We start from the raw sequence: 20,515 nt of genomic DNA, 5'->3' as shown, positions 1-20,515 counted from the left end.
TTGTGGCCCTTGATCCTATTTTTCCCTGACTCCATGCTTGGTTGGCCCTTATAAAACTTGTGCCCAAAAGATTGAGGATTAGACTTTCCGAGGACTTACCTGTCCTAGGAGTAGGCAAGCACTTCCACTAGGGGGTGGGGGAAAGGAATGACACATGACATACATGGCATACACATTAAGCAGTTGATCATATGTCTGACTGGGTTCCAGTTTCTTGGGAATGTTGGTCCCCTTGTTCAGGCTTGCATATTTTAAACTAAAAATTTCAGTCTATTGTTTTTAGTAACTTCATTTATAGTCCTCCATAACAAGTTAGAAGGATGTATCTGCTACCATTTATTCCTATAATTTTAGAAAGTTGGGGCTTGACATTATACTCATTTAGTGAGAGTAGATGCAAAAAAGTGGAGGGGCAGGAGAACTTCTCCAGACACCTCAGATAAAGTCCGGAGCCCAAGGCTTTATCTTAACCATGTATGGTACCCCATTCATTCATCAAGAAAACCCTCAACAGCTGGGCCTGCATGGAGTGTTATATTTCAAGGTTTTTCACAGGGGTTACAGTAGGACAGTCCCCACCCCAATCAGGCACCAGGATAAAAGCAGGGACTTAAACAGCACCCCAGTTCTTCAGCCTGAGCCATCACATGCTATCAGTCTCCTAACCTCCCCCTGGGCCTTAAGACAGGGCTTGGGCAGAGAAGATAAATGGTGGGACAAAAAAATGAGTTACATTGCCACCTGAGAAACCTCAGAGGGGAGGACCCAGCCTTAGCCTCCCTCCTCCCAAGTGCAAAATGTGTAAACAGAGTAAACGGAACAGAAAAGTGCAGTGGTTTTCTCTCCTGCCCCTCCCACCGCCCCTCCCCCCACCCCCCTATTATTTTGGGATAAAGAATATAAAGACAACCCTGGCTTTTCTATTGCCTTGTTGCTTGCTGAATATAAGGAATGGGGTGGGGCAGGAAGGGGCTTGCCCTTAGCCACAGCTCTACGGCTGTGCCTCATTCATTTCCACAGCTGCCAGTGTCCCTAGAGTTTATCAGGTGAATTGGTCAGGGGATCAGTCTCCCTCGAGCCTGACTTACGGCTGGGACAGCCCCATCTTTCTGTTGATTATGTGGCGCATATATATATATATATGTATATATATATAATTTATATAAATATTTCTCTATGTACAAGGAATACGAGTGGCTTTCATGGAGGGAGGGAAGCTGGGGGCCGCAAGGCATCAACGCTGTTGGAGTTGTCCAATTCAGTGCTGTCACAGTCTGAGTCCTCAGAATTGGGAGGGCCCTGTGAGAAAGAGTAGAAATGGAGTGAGATTCCTTGGGGTTCTTTGCTGGGGTCATTTTAATAGCCAGTGGCTTACTGATTTGTTTTTTTAAGACAGAGTCTCACTCTGTCGCCCAGGCTGGAGTGCAGTAGCACAATCTCAGCTCACTGCAACCTCTGCCTCCCAGGTTCAAGCAATTCTTCTGCCTCAGCCTTCTGAGTAGCTGGGACTACAGGCATGCACCACCACGCCCAGCTAATTTTTGTACTTTTAATAGAGATGGGGTTTTACCATATTGGTCAGGCTGGTCTTGAACTCCTGACCTTGTGATCCACCCGCCTCGGCCTCCCAAAGTTCTGGGATTCCAGGCGTGAGTCACCATGCCCAGCCAGCTTACTGGTTTTATTCCTTCCAGATTTCAGTTGCTCAGGCCATTCTCCAAGGTGTCAGACTCCTTTCAGAATCATTCCCTGGCTGCAATTTATAGCTACATACAAGCTACTGGTCAGGCATCATAATAGATGCTCTGTGCAAGAGGCTTCTGAAATTCCACCACGTGGATATTTGCTCTTTATGGTACTTTCTGGCCTGTGCAGCTGTCTCCCCAAAAGCTGTTAAAAGACAAGGCATCTGCTTACAGCTCTCCCTGTTCAATATCTGCTTTTTGCTGTTGTGCCACTCACCCGCTCTCCTCTGAGAAGTTCCTGGTGTGGAATGGGCAGGGAGCTGGGTTCAGGGCCAGGGATGACCTCTGAAGGAGGTGGGTCCAGTGGGATTTCTGAGCCCTGGGAGCACATGTCATCAGACCGCTCATCTGGCCGCTCATCAGTGTTGGTGCTGCCAACTTCAGGTGTGCCGCTGGGGGAAGGTTCACTAGCTGTGCCTTCCTCCCCATCTGATGGATTCTCTGAGCTGAAGGTAGATAGTGACTGGCGCATGTTCAGGCTCTGAGGCCACCTACATGTTGAAGAGGGGGATTACAGCTTGGTTCTGCCCCTAGCAGAAAACAAGAATGCCATTAATTCTTGTAATGCCATCACTTACCTCTGGCTTGATGTCAGCTCTACTTCACTGTCTACCTCTCCTTCCTCCTCTTCCGATGAGATGCCACGTTTCTACAGGAGAGATGGGGTGGTGGGGGGGTCTGATTAGAAGTGGAAAGAGGTCACTAAGAATCCAGGAGAAGGGAACATAGTTACGAAGGGTGAAGTAGGGAATGGCTTAAAATTGAGCATAATGTGGGGGATTAGACTTGGACCCCAGGGAGGATAAGGAAAAAGGGAAAGAGCTTGGGAGCCTTCCCATACTTTACCTGACTTCGGGTGACGGCAGCCCTGTACAGCAGTGCAGCTGGGGTCAAGTGCTGGGACCCAGCCCGGCTTCCTCCCCGGCCTGAGGTCCCTTCCCTTCCAGTTACCAGAAGCCCCACACCTTCACCAGGCCCTACTGGAGGAGGTGGTTCCCCTTTGGCTCCCCCAGGTGAATCTGGGCTGGTGGAGCCAGGGGCTGAGCCCTCACTTGGTGGGGTGTCACCCCGGGCCGGAGGTGGTGAGCCAGGATCCCCAGCTCCGCCTGTGGCCCCCCGGCCCCGGGACCCTAGTGCTGCTGACAGCAGGTCTGGGGACGATGAAGACATTTTGCGGAGCAGGAGGTCATGATGAAGCCCACGGAGGGCGGGAGGGCAGGCCTCCCAGGCTGAGGGTCCCCCTCCTAGGCCCCCTGGGCTTCCTGGTCCTCCAGGTTCATGGGGTGGCACAGCTGTACGAAGCCCAGGCAGGTCCCCACAGCTCCCCTTGGCGCTGGCCTTGCGGTGACGGGTCTTGCCACGGCGACTCCGTCCTGGTGAGGGGGGGCCCTTAGGACACCCAGGAAGCCCAACCCCACTCAGGGCTGCATCTAGTTTAGGGAGCAAAGACTCCGTCTTGAGGATATCTGGCCTGGAAGGAGAGGAAAAGTAAAAGGTTAAGACTGCCAAATCTATGTACTCAAAGCACTCCCTAACCTTGGACACTAAAGTACACATCTCCCTGCTAATATACCTGTTGTCACTTAGGTATCCCTCTTGCCATATTGGAACCACAGTACTCACGTCCCACCTTTTGCTATGGGGTGACAGCTTCTGTGGCACATTCCTCTTCTTGATAAGCTTCTCCATTGTGTTTCCATGCAGGAGGCCCCGGGAAGGGTGTGGCTTCAGCAGGCCTGGGCACCTCCGCTCTAAAGCTTGCTCTCGCCTAAAGATCCAGGCACCTTCTCAGCTGGGCAAATGACCAGGAAGGGGCACCCCAGTCTCAGTAGGACCTCTAAGGCAGGCACAGCTCCAGGGCTTGGTGCATAAGGACAGGTAGGGTTACCTGAGCAGCTCCCTCTCCTTGAGTTCCAGCTGCAACATGAGGGCATTAAGTTCCATATACAGGTTGTTGGCTCTCTCCAGCTTCCTTTCATAGTGCTCCCTGATGTCCAGGGCGTGTCTGCAATGGGCAGAAAGGTTCCCCAAGGTGAACTGGGTTCACCTAGGGCCATAATAGATCTCAGTCTCAGAATTCCTGTCCACAGTCCTTTCGTAGTCCTTCCACCCGCCCTGGGGCTGGGTAGGAGCTGACTGGGTGCATAGTCCTTGCTGTTGGTAAAATCACCTCCCCAAAGCACAGGAACTCACCTGAGCTCCTCCCTCCTCCTCATCACCAGTTCCTCTTCTAGGCGGTGCAGACAGGTCCCTTCTGACTTAATCTTTTCAAAGTGCAGTTTTACTTCTTCCCGCCACTCTGCCTATGGGTTGAGAGCAGATGAAGAGTGAGAGCCATCCCTTCACCCAGTGAAAGGCTCTGCAGGTTGCCCACACCACTGCCAATGTGTGTGCTGGAGCAAAAAGGAGTGGATTGACTCAGCCCTCTAAGAGCCAATCTCTTCAGTCCCACTCAACCCATTTCCCAGCCTCCCCCTCAAATAGCATCATCTCTGCAAAGAAGGGGAGTTAGGTATTCATTTTCCTACCCACAGCACACCTGGGACTTAAAGTAAGTCTCCTGGGGTGTGGAGAGTACATCAGCTGAGGCAATGTCCAGATGCAGCAGGATCTGTCGGAATGATGGGCGATTTCGCGGTTTGCTATTCCTGAAAGGAATGGAGTTAGGAAGGAGAGGGGAGAATTTGAGGGAGGATCAGATAGGAACTGGAGCATCCTTTCCCAAAGTGTGTCCTGGAGAATCCAATCCTAGAATGTACTCTGTGACAAAAGAACTTATGGTCAACTGTCTCTAGAGAATATTACACACTATTCATTAGTGTGTCAAAATCCTGCAGTAAGGAAACCTATTGAACCCCGTATTCTCCAACTTGTCTCCCAAAATAAAAGCCTTTTCTGAATAACTTCATTGAAGGAACCACATTTTGGGAAATGCTCAGTGACAGATTAGCAATCGTCAAACTTCCCTGGGTCTAGGTTCCAAATGAGGGTCTGGGGTCCTTTCCTTCTGTGTTCTAAGGTGGTTTACTTGAGGCTCAACCAACCATGCTTGGTGGTTATGCTGTTCCTTCCTTGTACTTGTATGCACTCACTGGCACTTCATGACAAATCAGGAATGCAGATATCGTTAAGTGTATTTTATAGATGAGGAAACAGGTTCAGAGTAGATACCAATTACCCCTGGTGACTCAGCTCAGAAGGTAGCATGAGCCTGATTCAGATGAAAGTCAGTCTCTTTGAATTAAATGTACCCCTGCCATTTATTGGTCAGTCCAGCCCAGTACTACCGTGCTTCTCAACTTCTCCAGGCCCAGTATCCCAGCCCAGGCCATCCTTACCAGCACTGGCGAAGCAGGATCTTGAAACCATCTGGGCAACTGGAGGGCACAGGCAGATGGAGACTGTTGCTTCCCACACCCCAGATAATGGCTGAGGAATCTACGTCTTTGTAGGGGATCTCACCAGTCAGCAGTTCCCACAGCACCACGCCAAAGGACCTAGGGATGAGGGGACATCACTTGTGCTCAAGCCCTAGAAGTTGCCCACAATCCCCCCAGGGCTGGCCACCCACTCTTCTCAGTTTTCAGCCTAGTTCTCACCAGATGTCGACCTTCTCAGACACAGGTTCATTGCGGATCACCTCAGGGGCCATCCAGGCTACTGTCCCTGCAAAGGACATCTTGGTGCTCTTGTCACTCAGCTCCTTGGAAGTGCCAAAATCTGAGATCTTCACCACATCGTCGTAGGTGATTAGCATGCTGGTAAAGAGTGTAGTCAGCTGGGGTCCACACCCCTCCACACACCTCATCTAACTCTGCAGCAACTCTGCCTTTCAGGTTTTTTTGTTTGTTTGTTTGTTTGAGACGGAGTCTCACTCTGTCACTCAGGCTGGAGTGCAGTGGCTCAATCTCGGCTCACTGCAACCTCCACCTCCTGGGTTCAAGTGATTCTCCTGCCTCAGCCTCCTGAGTAGCTGAGACTACGGGCACTCGCCACCACGCCTAATTTTTTTGTATTTTTATTAGAGACGAGGTTTCACCATGTTGGCCAGGATGGTCTCGATCTCTTGACCTTGTGATCCACCCGCCTCGGCCTCCCAAAGTGTTGGGATTACAGGCGTGAGCCACTGCATCCGGCCTGCCTTTCAGTTTAAAATCATTTGGGACACTCAAAGGTGAGGGGCTCACTACAGCCCTCCTGAGATGGGACTGTCACTTGGAAGAGGTTTCTGAGATGGCCACATGGACCTAGGGCATGGTTTGGAAGCCAGGAGAAGGCCACACTGACTTGAGTGGGTCACCTGCATGCACATCTGTTGCTCCCTGCTTGCTTACTCACTTGGGTGACTTGAGATCCCTGTGGATAATCTTGTGCAGGTGCAGGTAGTTCATGCCACCAGCGATGCCCATGGACCAGTCAACCAGTAAGGAGGGGGTGACAGGGCGGCCAGCCCGCAGTACCTCATACAGCTGGCCCTGGGCGCAGAACTCCATGAGGATGCAGTAGCAGGGAGCCTGGGTGCACACACCCCTGGGAGCCAAACAATGGTATGAAGGCCTCAGCTGGTTCAGCATTCACCTGATTCATACCTGGAACCCCCATTCCCACCCATTCCACCTATGGATCTCCTCTGGGGAAGGATGGGGTAGGTCCCACTGCCCAGGAGGGTACCAGGCCTTAGCATAGTATCCCCAACACCCAGCCCCTGCCCTGGACCTCACTTGAAAGTGATGATGTTGGGGTGCTTCAGCTTTCGCAAGTGCTTGATGTCGGTTTCTTTGAGGTCTCGCACCTTCTTCACAGCCACCTCCTCCCCGTGGAAGCGCCCCAGGAAGACAGCACCCTGGGCCCCTGAGCCCACCCACTGCAGGTCCAGGATTTCCTCAAAGGGGACCTCCCAAAGGTCTGTGGGCAGGAGGCACAGTGCCACAAGCCTCAGAACGAGCCACACTCAAGGCCAGGGACAGGATAGCATTGGGTTGGCTGAATTGACTTAAGGAGGGTGAGGCAAAAAGCCAAAAATAGGCCAAGAAGAAGGTTCGAGGGGACAGGGAAGGAATGAATGGGTGGCCTTAAAAGAAGCTGGGAAGTTAGAGGCTGATGGATGGCTAAGGGACTAGGGCTGGGCCATGGGGAGGGAAGGGACCATTGTGTGACTTTAGCGGAGCTGACCAACAGATCTCGGGCTCAGGGAAACAAGAGAGGAGGCTCCCACAAGGACGTGGCCTACCTTCCTGCTGCTGCTTGTGCTCAGTGGAGTAGGCTTTGCCAATCATGGTCCAGACAGGGCGCAGGCAGCCAAAGAGGCCCTCAAGGAAGCCACTGCCACTCTGGCACTGCAGTCGCACCTCGTCAGCTCGAACTCTGGATGCCCGACTCTCAGGTGACCCAGCTGCTCCCCCTGGGCCCCCTGCATCCTGCTCATGTAGCTGCAGGACACTGTTGGCAAAAGGCTCAGGGGGCGGCTCTCCACCTGGGGAGGGGCTGGGCCCTCCCCCACCCTGCCCACCAAGGGGTACCACATCTCGAAGTACACACTGGGTAGGCGTCAGGTCCTTCTCGGGAGTGCAGTCAGAAGTGTCTGGGTCCAGCTTGCGCATGGATGCCTCACTTAGGGTAGACACAAAGCCCCCAAAGGAAGGAGAGGGTGTTCGGGTCTCATGGAGGCAAGCCATCGCCTCTGGCCCCTGGTATGATGGTGAACACTGGGCCCTGTGGGAATGAAGGAAGGAGGGGCTGGGCTGTTAAAGCCCCAGGCCTGCCTGCTCAGGACACTTATCCCAGAGGCACAGACTGGGGTGCTGGGTTCACAGTAGCCCTGCTGGAGGTAACACTTGTGGCTCCGTTTCCCATGGCCCTCCAAATTGCACCTTGACCTATCTTAGGAAATCTGATACACTTGGGCTTCCTCTCAGGCATGTTAGTAAGGCAAGTAATAGGTAGACAGGTATCGTACCTGAGTATCATTCTCAGGTAACAGCCCCACGTGGGTACACACTGGTAAAATATGTCTCAAATTCAAGTATAATGGTAACAGATGAGTTCCCTTCTCCCTGTAAGATGACTAATTCATTGCTGCAGCACATTTTTTTCACCCGAGACTCACAGGCACACACAGGTATCAGAAGGGTCTCACATTTACACCTTTACCTCGGGGTCAACCTCAGGCACACAATAGTAACACCTAGACCTCCCTCACATTGAAGCACACACAGGATGCTGGTAAACCTTTCAGACACCCTTGGACAGCATTCTTGAGCTGCCTACACACAGGCGATGCACCCGGGCCTCCCACCCAGGTACTTACACACGGTACTACTGAGGCCCTCTCAGGAACACTCAACTCAGGTGAGAGCCTCATTCTAAAACACACTCCTGGGCCTCTCCAAGGTAAGTGAAGGTTGTAACCACAGAGTTCTGTCCCCCCAGCACAGGTGGGGAAAAAGGCAGAAGCAGCCAATGGGGATGCAGACACTGTCACAGAAGGCCACTGCTTCATCCCCCTTGGCCCTCCCTTCAGTCCAGCGGCTCTCCCAGGGGTCAAACAAGGTCTTATCTCCTCTTTCCTCTTCTCCATTGCCCCATCCTCTGCTCCCCAAACTTTCCAGGCAATGGAGATGTGTCCCAGTTCATAGCTGGGTGCTATTTAAAAAGCAACCATTAGGCTGGGTGCAGTGGCTCACACCTGTAATCTCAGCACTTTCAGAGGCCGAGGCGGGCGGATCACCTGAGGTCAGGAATTCGAGACCAGTCTGGTCAACATGGAGAAACCCCGTCTCTACTAAAAATACAAAATTAGCTAGGCGTGGTGGCACATGCCTGTAATCCCAGCTACTTGGGAGGCTGAGGCAGAAGAATTGCTTAAACCCGGGAGGCTGAGGTTTTGGTGAGCCAAGATCATGCCACTGCACTCCAGCCTGGGCAACAAGAGCGAAACTCTGTCTCAAAAAATATATAAATAAAAAGCAACCATTAAAAAACCCGAATCTGGCAAGGTGTGTTGGCTCATGCCTGTAATCTCAACACTTTGGGAGGCTGAGGCAGGTGGATCACTTGAGCTCAAGAGTTTGAGACCTTGGCTGGGCGCAGTGGCTCACGCCTGTAATCCTAGCACTTTGGGAGGCTGAGGTGGGTGGATCGCTTGAGGTCAGGAGTTTGAGACCAGCCTGGCCAACATGGCGAAACCCTGTCTACTTAAAAAGAAAAAATTAGCTGGGTGTGGTGGTGGATGCCTGTAATCCCAGCTACTCGGGAGGCTGAGGCAGGAGAATCACTTGAACCCCAGAGGTGAGGTTGCAGTGAGCCAAGATCACACCACTGCACTCCAGCCTTGGGCGACAGAGTGAAACTCTGTCTCAAAAAAAGAGGTTGAGACCAGCCTGGGCAACATGGCAAAACAGAAATAGAAAAATAGAAAAAAATAGAAAAAATAGAAAAATACCAAAAATAGAAAAAAAACAAAAACAAAAAACACAAAACAAAAAACAAAAAACAAAACAAACAAAAAAAACAACAAAGCCGTGCATGGTGATCCTGTGACTGTGGTCCCAGCTCCTCTGGAGGCTGAGGTGAGACGATTGCTTGAGCCCAGGTGGCGGAGGTTGCAGTAAGCCACTGCACCCCAGCCTGGGCGACATAGCCAAACCCTGTCTCAAAAAACAAACAAACAAACAAAAACCCTGAATCCTGACTTGCTTCTGCCACATAATGGCTATGTGACCTCAGGCGAGCTGTAGTTGAGCCTCAGCTATACAAAGGAATAAACTGGCTGTCACTAAGGCACAGCAAACCCTTAATCCTACACCAGACTTGTCCAGAACTTGGCCCCAGGCGCCATGCTGGTCTCCCAACTCACTCCACACTTGTCGGTTACCAGATCCTGAGATTTGAAGATTCCCAAGAACAAGCATCCCTCTAATTGTTCCTCATAGCTAGCAGGGTCCTTCCATGAGCCCCTGGGTTAGTCTGGAAATGATTGCCATACATTCTGAATTGCAGTGGGGGAGGAGTGGCAGGAATCTCTACATCTAGAAGGGTTCAGTAGATGATTACACAGGCACACAAGGAGGCTTGGGAAACTCTGATAGTTCTTGTAATAATTACCAGGCCTTTCCCTTGAAGACTTTTTCCTGGGGGGTGAGGGTGTTAGGCCTGGAATCAGCATATTTAACAAGCACCCTAGATTTGTAAAGGTCTAACCCAGTGCATGCTATTTTCCAGTCCCACTGTTACTGCCTTAGTTCAACCCTCATTAGCTGTCCTCACCTGGCCCAGGACAGCTGGTCTCCAAGTGCCCTCCCTAACCCCAATTCTCCATCCAGCTCCTTCAGAAGGATCTTTCTAAAACAGATTGGGGGCCAGGTGTGGTGGCTCATGCCTGTAATACCAACATTTTGGGAGGCTGAGGCAGGCGGACCACCTGAGGTCAGGAGTTTGAGACCAGACTGGCCAACATGGTGAAACCCCGTCTCTACTAAAAATCCCCAAAATTAGCCGGGCATGGTGGTGGGCACCTGTAGTCCCAGCTACTCAGGAGGCTGAGGCACGAGAATTGCTTGAATCTGGGAGGAGGAGGTTGCAGTGAGCCGAGATCGCGCCACTGTACTCCAGCCTGGGTGACAGAACAAGACTGTGTCTCAACAACAACAAAAAACAGATTGGGCCAGGCATGGTGGCTCACACCTTTAATCCCAGAAATTTGAGGGGCCAAGGCAGGTGGATCACTGAAGCCTGGAAGTTCAAGACCAGTCTGGGCAACATGGTGAAAACCCATCTCTACAAAAATATAAAAATTAGCCGGCCAGGCACAGTGGCTCATGCCTGTAATCCCAGCACTCTGGGAGGCCGAGGCGGGCGGATCACGAGGTCAGGAGATCGAGACCATGCTGGCTAACACGGTGAAACCCTGTCTACTAAAAAATACAAAAAATTAGCCGCGTGTGGTGGCAGGCGCCTGTAGTCCCAGCTACTCGGGAGGCTGAGGCAGAAGAATGGCATGAACATGGGAGGTGGAGGTTGAGCAGTGAGCCGAGATCGCACCACTGCACTCCAGCCTGGGCAACAGAGTGAGACTCCATCTCAAAAAAAAAAAAAAAAAAATTAGCTGAGTGTGGTGATGTGCACCTTTAGTTCCAGCTACTCAGGAGTCTGAGGTGGGAGGATACCTTGAGCCTGGGAGGGTGAAGCTGCAGTGAGCAGTGATTGCACCACTGAACTGCAGCCTGAGCGACAGAGCGAGACCTTGTCACAAAAGAAAAAACAACCACCCCCACCAACACAGAACTTGGCCACGTCGGGTTTTTGAACCAGGACACCCAATGATAATGGCTAACTTAAGGAAGGCTTACGGCCGGGTGTAGTGGCTCACGCCTGTAATCTAGCACTTTCGGAGGCTGAGACAGGAGGATTGCTTGAGCTCAGGAGTTCGAGACCAGCCTGGGCAACACGGTGAAACCCCGTCTCTACTAAAATACAAAAAATTAGCCAGGTGGGGCGGCGGTCGCCTGTAGTCCCAGCTACTCGGAAGGCTGAAGCAGGAGAATCACTTGAACCCGGGAGGCGGAAGTTGCAGTGAGCCAAGATCACGCCATTGCACTCCAGCCTGGGCGACAGTGAGACTCTGTCTCAAAAAAAAAAAAAATAGAAAAGAAAAGAAAAACAGGCTTACTAAGTATGTTAGCTTCTGGTAAAGGTGCATTAGCACTTTGCATATTTAATCCTCAAAACTGTAAGCTGGGCATTATTAGCCCCGTTTTACAGACTAAGGCATAGAGGTTTTTTTTTTTTTTTTTTGAGATGGAGTCTTGCACTGTCACCCAGGCTGGAGCTCAGTGGCACGATCTCCGCTCACTGCAAGCTCTGCCTTCCGGGTTCACACCATTCTCCTGCCTCGGCCTCCCGAGTAGCTGGGACTACAGGTGCCCGCCACCACGCCCGGCTAATTTTTTCTGTGTTTAGTAGAGACCGGGTTTCACCGTGTTAGCCAGGATAGTCTCGATCTCCTGACCTCATAATCCGCCCATCTCGGCCTCCCAAAGTGCTGGGATTACAGGCGTGAGCCACCGCGCCCGGCAGGCATAGAGGTATTAAATAATCTGCCCACAGGGCCATAGCTATTAAGAAGCTCAAGCTCTGCTGGGTGCAGTGGCTCACGCCTGTAATCCCAGCACTCTGGGAAGCCGAGGTGGGCGGATCGCTTGAGCTAGGGAGTTTGAGACCAGCCTGGGCAACATGGGGAGAGCCTGTCTCTGCTACGAATACAAAAAATTAGCTGGGCGTGGTGGCGCATGCTTGTGGTCCCAGCTACTTGAGAGGCTAAGGTGGGAGAATCGCTTGAGCCCAGGAGGTGGAGGTTGCAGTGAGCCGAGATTGTGCCACTGCACTCTAGCCTGGGTGACAGAGCAAGACTCTGTTTCAAAAAAAAAAAAAAAAAGAAGAAAAAGAAGCTCAAGCTTCACCCCCAGCCTGGAAGGCGCTTCTCATCTCTATCCAGGTGTCACTTTATCCTGGACGTCCTTCTTTCCTGATCCGCTCTAGGTTAATGCGCCTTCTGGGCTGACACAGCCCCACTATGCGTCCTCTATCACGGTTCCCATTATACTGGACGGACAATGTAGTTGGGCGTCTGGCTCCTTTGAGAGCCTGGACAGCCTTTAGAGAGATGACTTCGCATCACAAGGGAACCATGGCTTGCAACAGCACCTGGCACGCAGAAGGTGCTCGGTAAGGTGGAACCACTGCTCTACTCACCCCGGAGGATCGCCTTAAGCCCCGCACACTCTCTCTGCGCGCGCGCGCGCGCGCACACACACACACACACAAAACTAGCTCCCTGAATCCTCAGAAGAGCCAGGTGAAGGAGGTACTACTGGTCCCACTATATTCTTGAGAGCACTGAGGCCCAGAAAGCACAAATCACACTAAAGTTCAGCTTCCAAATCCCCAACATATCCCACGCGGTATTTGTGGCTTCAAGAGGTAAGGTGTAGGTTGCAATGCAAATTACAGACAAACACAGACCAAGCAAAGTGCCAACATATGGGAGAATTTCGTCTGGAGGACCCAAGGGATTTTGCCTGCCCCCCCACCTCCCTCCCCGCCCCCACCACCTCCCACTCCGCCGCAACCCCGGGCTTCGCTTCTGGACCACCCAGAAACAAGGCCCAAGACTCTGGGACGCTCTCGCCTGACAGGCCAGGAGGGAGGGATGGCGGGATTGGAGCCCTCGGGGAGGAGCCGGGGCCGTGCCCTGGACAGCTTGGTCACCAGCAATGGAAGGACGAAGCCCAAGTCAGGACCGCTGAAGGTGGAGAGGAAGGGGTTACGGCCACAGCGCCCCCTCCCCCTTCCCGACCTCCTTCCCGGCCGTCACGTGGCGCGTGGCTGGGGCGGGGGCGGGGGCCGCGGCGGCGGAAGGGGGTGGTCCGGGTGGGGAAAGGGAAGGGACACGGTCGGCTGGGGGAAGCGCTGGGCGCTGCGGCGTAACCATGACGACTGGGCCTGAGGCTGCGCGTGAAGTCACCAGGACAAGATTAGCCCCGGATCACGTGAGCGCGACGTGGGGGCGGGGCTGTGCCTGGGCCCCGCCCCTGACCTGGGCCGGCCCAGGTGGCTGGTTGCCGGGATGGCTGCGAGGATCTTAGGTGCGGACCCCCACCCAGCGGTCTGCCCCATCTGTGTTCCCTTCCTTCCCCTGCCCCCGCATGCAGAGAGATCTTCGGCTGAGGCGTCTGGTGTTGGCAGGAGGGGACTTGTGGGGTTGGCATTGGGGGTGCAGTACCACAGGGAAGGAAAGCAGGAAATGAGAGAAAGGGAGACAGGGCACAGAAAAGGCGAAAGGTACAGCTAGAGAAGGAGGAAGGAGCTGAGACATATACAGACACCGGAGCAGCGTCAAGCGGAGTCAACCCCGAGAAGGATGGCTTGAAAAGCTGTTTGGAAAAGCAGAGGACCCTGAGAAAATGGAGATGAAAGGGGAGTGAGAAACACGGAGAACACCCATCTCCTTTTCTGTCTAGAAGCCGAGCTTTGAGTAGGCACAACACCTGGCTTTTTAAAGGAATTTTTCAGCCGTCATCTGGTTGTTTGACGACTAGGTGGTTTAGGCATAGAAAGGGTGACATGCTCAGAGACACTTGCAGCCAGCCGAGCCTCCCTCCAGTTCACCAGGCTTCCCCAGAGGCCCTTCTGGTATCCAGGGCCAGCAGCTGGGGAGAGAAGGAGAGAAGCCATTTCACCTGTTTGCCTTTTACGGTAGTGGGGATAGCTGAAGAAGTAGGAGATGGGACCAAGGGAAAGATCTCAGGCTAGTGACAGCTCTTCCACATTGACCTGGAGTGAGGGAAAGCTGCTGCCCCTGGGAGCTATAGTAAAGTGGAGATTCCTCTCTCCCAACACACACACACATACCCCTTTCTGTTTCCTTTATTTCTGACCTGCCAGCTGTGTCCCACTGCCCCCTGGCTGGGCCTTGGCGCCAGAGCTTTGGAGGGGCGTCTAGGATGGCTAGGAGCCCCTGGCCCAGACGTTCAGTCACCCTGGGGGAGGGTAGCTGTCTCTCCGTTATCAATTATGCAGAGCATGGGGGAAGGGCAGCAATGTGACAGGAGGGTGGGTCTCTCTGTCACTCACTGTCAACCATATCTACCAAGTGTTGATGGTGCTTCTGCCTCACATTGGGTGAGGGGACAGAATGATCTCTAAGCCATACATGTGCCAGGGGAGGAGGCTCTTTGGACACCCAACAGGCCCTAATTCAGTGCTTTGCTGATGGCCCCAAAGTGACTCCATAAGGAGGCTACAGGGTAGAGTGGGGTAGGAAGTCACCCCCCATCTATCCCACCTTCTAGGTTCTCTGGCCTGAGATTTTGGAAGCCTGGGGCAGGTAAACTCTGTGAATTCTCTCTAGCTCCTTCTTGTATAACAGCAGAATGTCAATGCCAAGCTGTTTGGTGGTCTTAGGGGCTCAGTTCAGAGGCCAGGTCATCTGCCTAAATCTTGGGCTCTCACACTGAGTGCTCTCCACTGTCTGAGACCTCATTTTTTTACTCAGGAAAAGGAGAATGATTCCCTTTCTCTCGTGAGTGGGGGTAGGAAGGGGAGTCTTCAAAGGGAAAGGAGACCCAAGAATTTGGAGTCCTAATTCCACCTCTGCAAGCTTTGAAACCCTGAGAGGATAAAGGTCTCTGATCAATCGTGGCCATGCCTCCTGTCCCCTTGGCTGCAGCTTGTATTGTTTTTGAAACAGGGTCTCGCTTTATTGCCCAGGCTGGAGTGCAGTGGGATGATCACGGCTCACTGCCTGCAGCCTCAACCTCCTGGGCTCAAGTGATCCTCCCCCTTCAGCCTCCTGAGTAGCTGGGACTACAGGCACTCACCACCACACCAGACTAAATTAAAAAAAGGCCGGGCACAGTGGCTCACGTCTGTAGTCCCAGCACTTTGGGAGGCCCAGGCGGGCGGATCATGAGGTCAGGAGATGGAGACCATCCTGGCTACCATGGGGAAACCCCGTCTCTACTAAAAATACAAAAAATTAGCTGGGCGTGGTGGCGGACGCCTGTAGTCCCAGCTACTCGGGAGGCTGAGGCAGGAGAATGGCGTGAACCCAGGGGGCGGAGCCTGCAGTGAGCCGAGATGGAGCCACTGCACTCCAGCCTGGGCGACAGAGCAATACTCTGTCTCAAAAAAAAAAAAAAAAAAAAAAAAGGCCAGGCGCAACTAAAAGGCCAGGCGCAGTTGCTCACGCCTGTAATCCCAGCAATGGAGACCATCCTGGCTAACATGGTGAAACCCCGTTTCTACCAAAAATACAAAAAATTTGCCAGGCGTAGTGGCGGGCGCACCTGTAGTCTGCCGCCACTGCACTCTAGCCTGGGCAACAGAGCGAGACTCCATCTCAAAAAAAAAAAAAAATTGTAGAAACCATGTCTCATTCTGTTGCCCAGGCTGGTTCCAAACTCCTGGGCTCAAATGATCCACCAGTCTAGGTCTCCCAAAATGTTGGCATTACAGGTGTGAACCACTGTGCCCTGCAGCTTGTTTTTATTTTCCATTTTTCAGGATCCGCAGTCCTGGCCCCAGGATCCCAAGAGGAAAAGAACTATCGCTTTTCTTAGTGCCCTCATGAGGGGGAAATGAGTTCCCCTGAGAACTTGGGGGAAAACTGGAGATCACCCCTAAATTCGGGTCCTTGATTGGTAAATCAAGCCCTGAGACCCCTAGCTGCCACACTTCCAGTGGGGTGGGCAGTGAAGGGGTTCAGGGAAGGGAGGGACAGTACTATTTAGGAAAAAAGAATCAGCTTCAGATTTGGAGAGATCAGAGCTAGAATCCCAGTTTTGCCACCACTTAGTTTAAGGAATGTAATCTCTCTGTGGTGCCCAACCCACCCTGCTGGGGGTAGTGAAGGTTAAGTAGGGTGATAGAGGGGGTGCAGGGAGCAGCATGTTTCCTCCTTGCTTTGTCTTCCTGGTTGGCTGGACACCAGGTCTTTGTGGATCCTGGAGAGGCTGAAGACTTGGTCTCTGACCTTCTGCTTTCCCAGGATAAACTGTGATTTCAGGTTCCAGTAGAACCAGGTCACAGTGCTAGTGATTGTGCTGGAGTCCCCAGTCATTCCTCTACCAGATCACCAGTCCCTCCTCTGTAAATCCTGCCATTCTGTCCCCTCTGGACTAAGGGGGATGGCCTGATTTTCTGCACCCCATCCTCACTCCCTGGCCAGTTGTCTCTGGAATCTGCTCTCTTAAGCAGCTATACTGCTAAGATCCTCCCTTTGATCATGTGGCCCTGGATCACCCCTCAGCCTTACCCATGGAGGCCTCGGGGAAGGGGAGGGCAAGAGCAGGGTAGGATGGGCCTCAGGAGTCCCTCCTACCTAGGACCTCAGATAGACCAGGAAGAAGTTCAGCGGATGTTAACAAATAGTTCCTCAACGGGATGGGCATTTTAAAAAATCTGGAAGAATAAATACCAAAGTATAACAACAGTTTCTAGGTAGGTGGAATTGTGAGTGTTTTAATTTTCTCCTTTGGGTTTACGTATATTCCTAGTATTTCAGTAACAACTTTGAATTGCTTTTAAAGTAAGACATAAAATTTAAATTGTAAAAGAGAAAATACGATTGATGGACTGCTCATGCATTCCTTCACTTAGCTTATTAGGACAATTGTGCAATAGGGAGAGGGTAGGTAGTAGAGGAGAGAACACAGGCCTCAAAATCAGAGTGGCTTCCTGAGGTCTTGTCTCTGCTCCTGGCCAGTTGGGTGACCTGGCCTGAGACTTTTCAACAAACCTCAGTTTCTTCATTGCTAAATGGGGACAGTGGTACCTATGTCCCACAGTGGCAATGCAGTACATAATGTGGTGGGTAAGAACACAGGTTCTGGGTTACACAGACCTGGGTTCAAATCCTACCTCTTGCCACATACTAACTTTTTTACTTTAAACAAATTACTTAAGTTTCAGTTTTCTCCTCCATCAGAGATGATGATAACACTATCTCACTTGGTCTTGTTACGGGCATGATTAAGACAATCAAAATAAAGTTCTTGGCCCAGGACCTGGCACACAGGAAGCTCTCTATAAGCATTAGCCATATGGAAAGTGCCTAACACACACTTGTAAGTTTTTTATGAATGTGATTCCCTTCCCTTCTTTCCCTTGTTCTCTTTCTCAAAGCAAGTGCCAGTAGGGAGGGTACGGGTGGAAAGGGAGGTGGAGAAACAAGAGGGAAAAAAAGACCAAAGAATGAAGAAACCAAAGGGCAAGGGCTCTATCCTGAATGATCTTTAGCCTCCTCTGGAATCTGGTCACTGTCACAGTCTCCTCACCTTCTCCACGCACACATATGACCCCAGTCCTTCTGGGAGCCAATGAACCAGACAGACCAGTCTCTGTGGCCAGGCCCTCATGAAGCCCCTATGTCCCCTGCTGGCATCATCTCAACAGCATCCTTCTTCCCAGCATCACCTCAGTTAACAGTGTGAGTGAATGCATGAGTGGCTGGCGTGAGGGGCAGACATTTCCACCTCACTGGAAGAAGCATGGCAGCTGGGGGTCCCAGGGCTTGACTGGTGTAGGGCTGAGGACCTGAATGTAGGGGTGATCTCCAGTCCACCCTAGCAAGGACTTCTTACAGGGTTGATTCCTTCTTTCTCTCCAGATCCAGGCAGGGGAGAGGGAGGACTGTGCATTACGAGAGTCCGGGCTGTGAGTGGTAGAACCAAGAGTCCTCTTCCTAGAAAAGCCCGATCCTACCACAGTGTCACCACGAGGGGAAAAGCAATTGGTTTTTAGAAGGGTTCTGCCCTCTTCAGCTATAAGGAAGCCTAGGAAATCCTGAGCCATGTCTAACTTCTTGCCTCCTCTGTCCATAACTGGGATGGATATTTAGCTGGTGTCTCCATGTTGAGCTGGGGTTTTCCTAACATTACCCCAGTTGACAATGGGAGTGAGTGGATGAATGATACGCTTGAGGGGACACACTTTTTTTCACCTGTAAGTGTGAGATAGGAGGGAGTGGGGCCCTAAAGCTCAGAGAAACTTCAGTGTCTGGACAGGAAGGCTCAGGGGGCACTTGAGTCCTATCCTTCCTAAATCCTTTCTGTTAGCCTTAGCTTGGTAGGACCCTCTGGCTGAAACTCAAAGCTCCTAGAGCAATGGAGTCCACCTTGAGAACTGCAAGGGAAATGTGTTTAGAGGGATGCACTGACTGTGGCTTGAGACGACTCTGGGTGGGGTGAGGAGACCTCATGTGCACTCCCTTCTGATTGGAGGCCACTCACCTACGCTCCTCTGAAAAAGGCAGCAGATGAGCATCTACAAGGTAGGACTCCTCTCTTAATTCTAAGGGACACCTCACTGTTTCCTCCCACTGTCTACAGAGCCTTGACTCTTCCCACCTCTCAGTCAAGGCCTTGGTTACCAGCAAGTCTCAACTCTTGTTTATTTTTAAGCCAATGAGTTTGAGGAGTGTTTGTGGGAAAGGGAGGAGGTTTTTGGAGGGCCTGACTGGGGGAGATGGGTTAGGGGAGCCAGAGGAGATGGAGAGAAAGAGGAGGGAGAAACCCACAAGTGAATGGGGGAGGGGAGGATGCAACAGCTGGATGGAGGTGAATGCCACAGCTGGAGGTGAATGCCACAGCTGGAGGGGATTAGGAGGATCACAGCTTGAAGGGGAGGGGGACCAACGCCTGGGCATGCAGGAACAGGTGCTCTCTGACTAATCTTCAGGTCCAGCCTGCTAAGTGTGTGTGTGTGTGTGTGTGTGTGCGTGTGTGTGTGTGTGTGTGTGTGTGTGTAGATGGTGGGTATATCAGTCCTTGCCCTTCCTTTCCTTCCCTAGAGGGGGCCAAAACTCTCCCTCCTCCTTCCCTCTCTCTCTTCCTGAGGATGAGTGGGAGGAGATGTTCTCTTGCCCTCTGTCCTTTAAGTCTGTCCCCCAATCATCCTCCACCCCACCCCAATACGGTCCTTTCCAGCTCTGGAGGCCCTTCGTCTCCAAGCTGGGCCGCGGCATCCCTCCGCTCCATTCCCTTCCTTCCCAGCCCCACAGGCGTCGGGTCCAGGTCCCCAGTTCCTCCATCCCCACAGCCTCAGCATCCCCACGCCATCACCCCGCACCAGGCCACATCTGCATCCCGACCCTCCCTCCACGCCCGGATCCCAGGACCCAGACCCATCCCTGCCCCCCACCCCCCCACAACTCGGCCAGGCTCTCACCTCGGGGGCTCCGCGGCCGCAGCACAAAAGGCGGCGCTGCTGCAGCTCCGCTCCGGATGCTGCTCCCGCCTCCTCCTCCTTCTCCTCCTCCTTCCCTCCTCCCCCCGCTGCCCTCCACCGGACCCGGGGCGCTGTCACAGGCGATGCTCGTGCGGTGTCCGGATGCACGGGTGTCAGCTTCAGCTTTCTGCCCCCACCCCCCGACCCCTAGCCCCGTCCCTGCTCGGCTTGAACTCCCGCTCCTTCCAGGGCCCCCGCCCCTGGCCCCCCGGGACGGACACGCCCTGAGCGGGGGATGCTGCGATGGAGCCGCCGGCCTCTTAAAGGAGCCCGCTGCTGCCATCCGGCGCGCTCCAGGCTCGTACCTGGCCCGCCTGGGCCCCGCGCCTCCCTGCTGGCGGTGTCCTATGGAGGTCCCACCTCAGGCCTCAGGCTGATTCCATAGGAACCCCCTATGACCCGTCTTATAGACTCCTTTCTACATCGGAGAGAGCAGCCCCTCAGTTGGGATCCCTAGCGCTCTGGCATTGCTCCCCCTATCATACCGATCTTGCCAGCTCTCCTTCCCTTGATTGTCACCACTCACTCCAATTTCACCCACTTGGAATTCACTCGGCTCTAGGCCCCATCCTCCTCCAGTGTTCCTGGATGACCCCTCATTATCATTTCAAGATTCCTCTGGACCTCCAACCCCGGCTCAGAGTAAGACATCTTTCTTGACCCCTTCTCAGAACACTCATTAGAACCTTTTTTTTTTTTTTTTTTTTAATGTGGTCTCTCCCTTTCTCTCTCCAAGGTCACAAGATTTCCCTCAGCCCAGTGGTTGTGCAACTTTGGGGGAGGAGGCAATGGGGCTCTAGGACTAAACAATGCGCGTCTGCTCAACACCCAGATCAGTTGATTAATCTTAGGCGGCCAAAATTCACTTTTGCTCTCTTCAGCTGAGAGACCCAAGACTCATGGAAGAGGGAACAAGACCACCAGGTGCCTAGTCCTTCTAATCCTGTCGTCCCACATTACAGCCTGATTATCAGGCCCCAGAGGTT

The 20,515-nt window shown here is 52.7% G+C and overlaps 1 protein-coding gene across 4 annotated transcripts; it reads right to left on the bottom strand.

The window, feature by feature from the left end:
* Positions 1–515: 515 nt before the first annotated feature.
* Positions 516–19,911, bottom strand: MAP3K12 (mitogen-activated protein kinase kinase kinase 12). Of its 4 annotated transcripts, none has more exons than XM_008956405.5 (15): positions 19,470–19,911; positions 7,284–7,457; positions 6,976–7,184; positions 6,467–6,650; positions 6,084–6,275; positions 5,345–5,503; positions 5,084–5,242; positions 4,285–4,393; positions 3,939–4,048; positions 3,634–3,750; positions 3,376–3,513; positions 2,592–3,216; positions 2,324–2,394; positions 1,963–2,236; positions 516–1,299 (listed from the first exon to the last, which is right to left on the bottom strand). In XM_008956405.5, the coding sequence occupies exons 2-15, from the start codon at positions 7,418–7,420 to the stop codon at positions 1,201–1,203; spliced, it is 2,583 nt and encodes an 860-aa protein (XP_008954653.1). In that variant the 5' UTR covers positions 7,421–7,457; positions 19,470–19,911; the 3' UTR covers positions 516–1,200. The 4 variants fall into 4 exon arrangements, with proteins under 4 accessions (XP_008954653.1, XP_008954651.1, XP_003831058.1 ...); XM_008956403.4 differs by adding an exon at positions 13,790–13,951 and having other exon boundaries at positions 6,976–7,457; positions 19,470–19,702; XM_003831010.7 differs by having other exon boundaries at positions 6,976–7,457.
* Between the last annotated feature and the right edge of the window lie 604 nt (positions 19,912–20,515).

The sequence above is a fragment of the Pan paniscus genome, chromosome 10 (assembly GCF_029289425.2).
Source record: "Pan paniscus chromosome 10, NHGRI_mPanPan1-v2.0_pri, whole genome shotgun sequence".
Classification (NCBI taxonomy): domain Eukaryota; kingdom Metazoa; phylum Chordata; class Mammalia; order Primates; family Hominidae; genus Pan; species Pan paniscus.
This window is presented reverse-complemented; position numbering and strand designations above follow the sequence as displayed.

Excerpts from the sequence above, each read along its gene's own strand:
- MAP3K12 (XM_003831010.7), bottom strand. The coding sequence starts at position 7,420 with ATGGCTTGCCTCCATGAGACCCGAACACCCTCTCCTTCCTTTGGGGGC. Across the intron at positions 5,243-5,344 it reads TCTGAGAAGGTCGACATCTG|GTCCTTTGGCGTGGTGCTGT; the intron begins GTGAGAACTAGG and ends CCTCATCCCTAG. Across the intron at positions 3,217-3,375 it reads CTGTCACCCCATAGCAAAAG|GCCAGATATCCTCAAGACGG; the intron begins GTGGGACGTGAG and ends CTCTCCTTCCAG.